Consider the following 9,019-nt stretch of genomic DNA (forward strand, 5'->3'; position numbering starts at 1 on the left):
GAATTATATACTTAACAAAAAAGTGTGAAACAACTGAAAATCCATCTTATATTCTAGGTTCTTCAAAGTAGCCACCTTTTGTTTTGATTACTTTTTCACACACTCTTGGTATTCTCTTGATGAGCTTCAAGAGGTAGTCACCTGAAATGGTTTTCACCTCACAGGTGAGCTCTGTCAGGTTTGTCCTGATGCATCTCAGTAATCCAGGTAAAAAAATCAAAGGAAAAAAAAATTGTATAGGTCCTCTGGACGGGTTCTTCTTTAATGAAACGTTTCGTCTCTCTTCCAAGAGACTTCTTCAGTCTGAGAGTTTCATGCCTGAATTTTGCCTGAAACTCTCAGACTGAAGAAGTCTCTTGGAAGAGAGACGAAACGTTTCATTAAAGAAGAACCCGTCCAGAGGACCTATACAATTTTTTTTTCCTTTGATTTTTTTACCTGGATTACTGAGATGCATCAGGACATTGATGTGCAACAAACCCCTCCCTCTTTTCAGTCACTTAATATAGTGTGTGAACTCATTTTAGCGATCGTCTTTGTGCTTAACGTTTTTAAGCTAACTTATTGCTGCACTGAAGTTGCTGTGTAGCTCATCATCAATATAAACCTCCTGTGAACATCGGTCACCTGTCCCCGCAGCTCAGAGAGAGGCTGACACACAGAAAGGTCCAGCTCTGCTGACAGATCAGCACACACACACAAATATCTGTAGTCTAATTCTTTACCTGTAAGTTTTAAACTACTTTCAGATGTGTACAAATATATTAGTAATTGAATATTGAAAGTAGTGGCGCGACTGGGCAGCTTTAAAAACACCGCAACAGAACCAGAGGGTCTCCCCCCYACTTACAGGTGATGGAAATCCGTCCTGGCCACATTCAAAGTGACGGAATTCTGTCGTGGTGACGGAGAACTTTAAGCCCTGCAGACTTGTGAAAACAACCCTTACACTCATTTTAACCGAGGGCCACACCAGCGTTGTGGTGGTCCTCAAAGTTCCAGTTAATTAACTTTTATGTTTGACATTTAACTTCAACAAAACATGCAACACAACGTTCTTCGTCTCACTGCTACGGTTGAGCACTGAAGAGCAAAAACTGAGCTCTACCTGGTATTTCCTGCATAGAAACAGCGTTTTAACACGTCTTCTTATAAACACTGAAAAGTACTATGTGTACGACTGACTAAATGTCAAATAAATAATACAAAAATACTATTAAAGTAAGAGTTTTACTCACTGTTCAGTTGTAGTTGTTGCTGCCGTCTTGAATTCTGATCTCCCACTTTCCAACAGGGAATTTTCAACATGTATTATGGGAGATGTAGTTTTTGGTCAAAGCTGGCTTTAAAGCAGCTCATTTAGAGACATTAATGGAGGTCAATTCAACAAAATTGCTCAGAGGGCCACAGTTACTCAAAGCCAACAGCTCAGGGACCGGACAAGTATTATCTTTCATTTGTTAATGTTGTGGCATTGAACATAAATTTTAAGTTTACCATTGATATAAAAACTWTTCTCATATATGTCACCTGCAGGCCACATTTGGTCCGCCTTGAGTTTGACACATGCTTTAGACTTGTACCTGCAGTCTCTAAAAAGCCTGAACTGATTTCATATTTAACCTGTTTAGAATGTTCTTTGCTGCTGCAGTTTATTTTTTTTTTAATTTATAAAATCAGTAAAAAGTGCTTTACATAAAATAAAGTCTCACTTTTCTGGATGAATAAAAAAACCTCAAAACTTTCATTTGGTAAGCTTTATGTCTGCATGTTTTAAAGAGGATATGTTTAAGTCATTAATCTTTATGGAGTGTATTTATAATCTGGGATTACAACACATTTGTTGCTTCATTTTGTGTTTGACTCCAGGAGGTAGACTGGGAGGTTGAGCTGGCCTTTGTGATTGGCCGCAGAGGAAGACACATCAAGGTGAGCGTCTCTTCCTCTTCCATGTTCTCCGGTGAAGCATCTTCTCTGAAGCCATTTCCTCTCCTCTCTTGTAAATCAGGAGGAAGACGCTCTCTCGTACGTGGCGGGGTTCACTGTGGCCAATGATGTCAGCGCTCGCGACTGGCAGATGAAGCGCAACGGGAATCAGTGGCTGCTGTCGAAGACGTTCGACAGCTTCTGCCCTCTCGGACCGGCTTTAGTAACAGCCGATGCTGTGAAAGGTGAGAGGAAATGAGAAGGCGGAGGAGGAGGAGTGAGGCAGGCTGGTGAATCGTGTAATTAAGTGTAATTCTGGTGTCATGACTTGAAGCTAAAATTAGTAGAAAACCACGGTTCTCTGAACATGTGTGACAAGAACACATGAGCTCAAAGCAAAGCTGGAATACTGAGAGGAGTTTCAGGTTTTAGCAACACAACACCTAAACAAATATAATCATGTCCCTTTAGACCCTCACAACCTGGGCATCCGCTGCCTGGTTAACGGAGACCCGGTCCAGAACAGCAACACCGATCAGATGATCTTCAAAACTGCAGAGCTGATCGCGTGGGTCTCAAAGTAAGTCCGTTTCAGATTCACCAACGGTTTGGACGTCGTTTTCAGGTGCAGGTTAGGATTTTGAGCTTCGATCTTCTTCTACCAAACCGCATCTCTCTGCGCGGGTGCAGTGTGCCCACATTTATAAAGAAAGCCTGGTCACATTCATGTAAAAAAGGGGGCAAAAAAGAAGAAAAGTTTTGTCTTCACAAGAGAGCGGGCGTGTCAGAAAAACTGTAACTTATTTTTTATTCCAGTGACGTGACAGATGAAAGAGGAAATTGTTTGATGGGAGGTTTCTGGTCATTTTAACGCTGCTTCTTTTTCATTAATGTATTTCTTCCTCCAGGTTTGTGACTTTAACTCCAGGAGACGTTTTCCTGACAGGGACCCCTCCAGGTGTGGGCGTTTTCAGAAACCCACCTGTCTTTCTGAAGGTGATTCACTCAAAACACAAACAAAACTAACCAAAAATTTAAAATATATCATCTAATATTTCAGTTTGTAACAGACTAAAACTGCACATTTAACCTTAGAAACTGTGAACATTTGTGAGATCAATTAAGCTCCTTATGAGACAAAAAAAAAAATAAAATAAAATGAAGAACTTTTTTTATGGCAGAGTTATGAGTCTCTTTATATAAAAAAACTGCAGCATGTTCTGTGGAAATGACTCTTGCTTACTGTGCAGGGGTAAACTATATCTGCAAAGGCTTTAAATATGTTTTAGCTATTAGGGTTTGTTTTTGCTTTGAATCATTTTTCAAATAAATAAAATAAAAAGGAGTTCTGCAAAAATACTCTTAAAATTCTTGAAACTTTCAAGGTCTCAGATTATAATTACCTTGAGGGCAGTTTTTAAATCATAAGATCCTAAAAAGTCTCAGCTAATTGTTTCTAAACTTCAGATTACACATTCTCTCCAATCAACCTGATGTTTTGCTCCGTTAAAGAGTTAAAACAATTTATATTCATCAGTTATTTAAATTACTCAAGGAAAGACAAATCAAAACTTGTTTTTCTTAGTAAAGGGCAATCAGGGAACTGTAGCTGACTTTGAAGAGTTGCTGTGTTGTTTTAAATAGGCGGATTGATTGTTTTAGTACTTTGAAGTGTCAAAGGAAACATTTCACTGGCAGAGTTTAACCACATTCTAAAACGCTGCAGATAAAATGTGTTTCAGATGGAAATTGACTTTAGGTTCAGGTTATTTCGAGGTCGTATTTTTAGTTGAAAGTCTTTTATATGCAGGAAGTTGTGTTTTCACACACTGTTGAATAAATTTATAAACCATTTCAGTCAAAATGATGAACTTAACATCTGCCTTAAAATAAAATAGACTTGTTTTAAAGAGTCTGAAGCTCAGAGCAAACATTTTATCCTCATGATTCAAATCACTTTTCATGGATTTATATCAAATATCAAACTTAGTAAAATCATTGCAGATTTTTCCTCTCCTACTTTTCATTTTTTACCCATTAGATTGGACTGTTTTAGATTTTTTTCTTTTTAAGGCAGAGGCTTTAAAAAAAAAGCTGACGAGGCAAGAATCRCAGTTTGTCCCTGTCCCATCTCACGACTCGCTTGGACTCTTCTCGGATCGCCTCGTCATGGTGGGGCTGCCCGAAACATCTATCCAAGGCAAACACAACACAGGAACGGGCAAATAAGTGAAATGCAGACCAGCGGAGGTCTGTTTAATCTAACCAGCACAGGAACACCTGCCCCTCCACATGTCAGTGTTGGTTTACGTGCTGCCATTTTAATGGATGTATTAAAAAATATTTAATAAGCAAAATGAATGCTGTGGTTACAATGTTTTAGAAAGGGTGGAGAGTGTACCGTTCTTTACTCATCATGTTTTTTTATTTAAAGCTTTATTTGAGCCAAAATAATTTCACCTCTAACTTTATTTTCTGTTTGTTTGTTAAATCAAATTGATTCACAAGTGTCAAAACCTGTGAATGTCAGTGGAATAAAAGTAATTTCATTTCTTTCTCCCCCCCTCAGAAAGGAGACGTGGTGGAGTGCCAGATCGACCAGATTGGCTCCATCATCAACAGAGTGGTTTAAATCCTGAAATGACGACATCGGCTCTTCATTAAACCACATTTTTGTTCTCCAAGTGATCAAAACCAGCAGAAATAACGCCAGAACCTACATGTCGGGTGTTGATTGTTTTATTTACAGAACTACAATACTAATGAGGTGGAAAAAAATGTATTTTTACTACATTAAAACTTTGTAATTAGTGACTCAACCTCCTGACTCACAGAGAGCGCGTCCATCAGCCGCCGCCCACTCACRAAACCCAACACAAGCCGCGAACTTCTCAACTTATTTTAACACACGATAATAAAAAGTAATTACCGTCACTTCGAACAGCCAGGATATTAAGTTTAATGGTATCTTTTTACTAGGAGGACTAACACCACATTTTTCTCATTAGAAGACAGAAGATTGTTTGTAATAAGAGAATATTATAATAAAAATGATACTGCCAGAGGGAAATTTGATGACTTTGAATTATGATTTTCACCCCCCCCCCTCCCCCCCCACACACACACATCACAAAAGCCTCTTTAGGAAAATTTGAGTAAGAAATATCTGTGTAGTGTTTCAGAAACGTGACTATTAAATTACTTGGAATTCATGAAGAATCAGAATTTAGTATTTTAGTCAGTGAAAGATATAGATTGTTTGTGACATGAGGGGAATTTCATTTTATTATATCACTAATGTGAAGCAACAACTGTTGAAAATGTAATAAAAATGATTTGATCCTCAAGTCAGATGTTTCTTCAACAAGATGTTTCTTACATATTTTAATGTATGAATTTGATTAGAATGTATAAAATTCTGTACTACTACAGGGAAATTTGTGGTTTTAATTGAAAATTTCACTGTCCAAAAAATATAATAAATTTTACCCTTTTTTTTGACGTGCCTGAAGCAGCGTCACCATCATCAGTGTTTAATATCATTTCTTCTGGTGCATGTTTGAGGAAATGTCTCCATCATAAGCTTATTAAATAGATGTTTTGTAAAGATGATTTTTAGATTTGKTACCAGTTAAAGTCAAATCTGCTTCAGGTTTTAGAACTGTAGTTCTGGACTCTGCTTCCAGGCGCCTCTGAGGTTTCAGGAAGTCCAGTTTGGACACCAGGAGGCGGTAAAGTCCCACGACGAGTCGAGCTGCTGCAGCTTTGCTTTGTGAGGAACAGCTGCACCGACTCGACTGTACAAACGGTCAGCTGCTCCACGGGAAACATCGACGCCTGTCAGAAAATGTCCCCACCATCATAAAGAGGCATCGATTTGTCTCCCGGTGATGTCCAAAGGTCTGAGTCCAGAGTCACCCCTGAGGTCTGACTCAGCAGAAAGTGATCTACATCCAGGAGGAGAGCTGCTGCTCAGAGTGATGAGCTGGGTGGTCAGATACCTAATTTATGCTGTAAAAAGAGGTCTGAGTTGTTTTACATCAATTGAAAACTTGTTTATTGTCAGCGAGAATATTTGTCTTGACATGTTCACATGTAGAAAACAAAACTTGAGCTGCTTTCATCACAACATAACTAAGTCTTAACAGCTGATTAGAGACCTCACCATCCTCTCATGCAGGGTTTTTAAAACTTTTTTTTTTTACAAATTCTGAAACCAAAAGAACTTAAAATCACAGCTACATCATAAAAAAACAATGAACGTAAAGGCAGAAGCATCCTAACTCCTCGTGGGTCTCTTTAAAAAATGAACAAAGGCTTCCTGACACCAACAGAAAACGAGGTCAATTTTTGCAACAGAACAAAGCAGAGCTGAGGCCTTGAGTCACACTTAACTGTATTAATTGTAGAGGTACTGGGAGATGAAGTGGTGCAGCTTCTCTCTGTTCTCTGACATCTGGAACAAAGGACTAACACCCAGGAAGTCGCCTCCCGTTTGACGCTTCTCCGAAAGGACCTGAATTAAAAACAATGAGCGTAAATTTAGCAACGTTAGAGGACACTCCAACAACAACCCCCTTTTTTTTGTTTGATGACCTTTTTTTGAACACTACGAGGGCTCTGATTTTTCCGCATGAGGCTATTTAAAACCCAAATAACAACAGAACATCCCACGATGCTTGAAATGTGACAAAAAGAAACAGATCAACTGTTAGTGTTCAATGAACCAAGTCTGAAATTATTAGGTCAAACGAGGGAGACGCGTCTTTTCTTTCACCTTTGAACAAACACCAGAAGCTCATTTTCAATTTGGTTTGACTTGAAGGTCTTCAGTGGCCACGCCTGCTCGACATCAGACACCAAAGACTGTGATGACTGATAACCTCCATAATAAACCTAATAACCAACTCAAGGGATCTTTGCAGATATGTGGGTCAACGATGCTCTATTTTTAAAGGAAGCGACTCCCAACCTGCAGCTGAGACCGAAGGGAACAAACAGTCAAGCTGATCTGCATGGAGTTTGTGCACAAATGTTCATATGTACATTTTTTAAAAATCTGCATCTTCACACTTTTCCTCTAAAGTCTGCTTTCTACATTACGTGTTCTCAGAGTGCATCAGCCTGGCTTCCTCTAATTGTTGTCATTACTCTGCGCTGTTGTTTGTAAAATCTTAGCAGACGGAGACAACAGATGCCCATATTCTTAACTGCAAGAGAAGCCATTTTCTCTTTTGACTTTACCAAAAGCAACTTTTCAGACTTAAGAATTGTCGCAGTGTGATAATCCATCACAGTAAACTTGCAGACTTGATCTGTTCTCTGGAAAGTCTCCGTTTAATCCTCCCTTCATTGTGTAAGGGGGGTGTTTTCATATCGGGCCATCTCACAGGAAAACAATGTCGTAGAGGAGCCTTTAAAAATAACTGTCCTTACTTGTTTAACCCAAGTCAAGTATGCAGATAATTTCCTTTGGTAAAATTGGCAATAATTCTTGGTAAAATAAACACTTTCCGACCTCTATCGTAAAACTCTGACGTCTTTACTTGGAAGATTTTTAGATTTCACAGGACAAAACGGGCTAAGAGAGGAAAACTGGACTTCCAGGTTTATGCTGTTATGAGGTATTAAAAGCTATAACTAAGTAATATTTAAAAAAATAAACTAAGTTAATTACTTTAAACGAGGAGTCTTAAACACCCAGTAACTAAAGCTTCCATATGAATCCTGAGAGGAAGCTGAAAACTGCACTGGGCATCCCACTGGACCTGATGCAAATTATAAAAGAAAAGATGGTTTAAAAGGTTTAAAGCAGATGGTTTATTTCTGGGAGACTGAGCAGAAACTGTCAGAAATTCAGCTAGATTAAGCAAACTAATGGAGTTTTAGATGAAAGTGAAAGTTAAGTAGAACATCGCTGACAAACTGTTCTTATTTGAGGTCATTTCTGATATTATTTACAACAATTAACTCAAGCAAAGGGTATTTCCTTTACAAAAACATCTTAAAATTGTTAAAATCAACAGTAAATCTGATCCACAGGGGATCATTGTTATTAAAGACCTCACAGTGAAAGGTAGGATATTAAAATGATGAATAGTTGGTGTACGTTTGAGAAACTCTTGAAACGTTCAGCACAGTTCTCTATTACCTCGTCTGAGTCACAATCTTATTGCTCGAGTTCTGAACGTCCACTCAGAATGCCGTGACATTGCAACTAAACATTTTCCAGTTTTCTTTTAAATCTGAGTCACCAACTAGCCTCCAACAGTTACAGCCCAGCAAGACACTACTTTATGACCTTTTCAATAACCAACCTGTTCTTGCCAAAGTAAATTCTCCTGCTTTCTTAAAATCAGGAAAGGTACCTGCTCATGCTGAGTTTGAAGCTTAAATGTTTAAGAACATTCAGTTATTCATGGATTTGCACATCGTTTACAAGGTTTTTACACCTCAAAGTCTTTTCCAAACATCTTATTGCAGTTTGTAAACAAAGAAGTACAATCTAAGTTGTTTCCTTTCCTCTATACATAACTATGATACTGGCAACAAGCCAGGTTTTGTAATATTTGAAGAAGGCAGGAAAACACAACAAAGTTTCACTAAAATGACAATATGCTTAATACCCAGTATTAACTGTTTGCACCAATATAAATTAGTCTTTTGAAAAAAAAATTTAAATGTCAAATATAGATGCATTGAAGAAGAAAGTCTATTATAATTATTCAGCTTTCAATGATAAAATGTTTAAAAAACCCAAATTCAAATAAAACACAGATTCAAAGGGACACTGAAGCTTTTTAAATTGCCTTTAAACAATTTCAAGCTTCATAAAAAAGACTAATGAATCAGATAGCACGTTCTTAAAAAGAAGAATACAACTTTATAATTAAAGTTTTTTTAAAACCCTGAAAACAGCACATTCATATTATTTTTGAAGGTTTTCCATCACTTGTCCGCAAGCAGATTAACAACAACTTCAGGACGGCTGAATTGCACCTGAACCTTCAGTCCTGGGTTGAGCTGTAATTCTGCACGGACAGATTTACACACACACACACACACACACACACACACACACACACACACACAC

At 38.0% G+C, this 9,019-nt stretch overlaps 2 protein-coding genes across 2 annotated transcripts in view; one reads left to right on the forward strand and one right to left on the reverse strand.

Annotated features, from left to right (window-relative positions):
- The window catches only part of fahd2a (fumarylacetoacetate hydrolase domain containing 2A), a 9,703-nt gene extending 4,281 nt beyond the window's left edge, over positions 1-5,422 (forward strand). The window contains exons 4-8 of the mRNA XM_014002587.1: positions 1,870-1,929; positions 2,009-2,171; positions 2,398-2,506; positions 2,835-2,922; positions 4,496-5,422. Of these exons, the coding sequence (XP_013858041.1) occupies positions 1,870-1,929; positions 2,009-2,171; positions 2,398-2,506; positions 2,835-2,922; positions 4,496-4,558 (483 nt within the window). The 3' untranslated portion in view covers positions 4,559-5,422. The remainder of the gene's footprint in view (positions 1-1,869; positions 1,930-2,008; positions 2,172-2,397; positions 2,507-2,834; positions 2,923-4,495) is intronic.
- A 539-nt stretch (positions 5,423-5,961) lies between these two features.
- Positions 5,962-9,019, reverse strand: part of gpat2 (glycerol-3-phosphate acyltransferase 2, mitochondrial) — a gene marked incomplete at its 5' end in the record, with an annotated part of 110,172 nt that continues 107,114 nt past the window's right edge. Inside the window, one exon of the mRNA XM_014002540.1 lies at positions 5,962-6,442. Coding sequence (XP_013857994.1) covers positions 6,326-6,442 — 117 coding nt within the window. The remainder of the gene's footprint in view (positions 6,443-9,019) is intronic.

The sequence above is a fragment of the Austrofundulus limnaeus genome, unplaced genomic scaffold (assembly GCF_001266775.1).
Source record: "Austrofundulus limnaeus strain Quisiro unplaced genomic scaffold, Austrofundulus_limnaeus-1.0 Scaffold14, whole genome shotgun sequence".
NCBI lineage: Eukaryota > Metazoa > Chordata > Actinopteri > Cyprinodontiformes > Rivulidae > Austrofundulus > Austrofundulus limnaeus.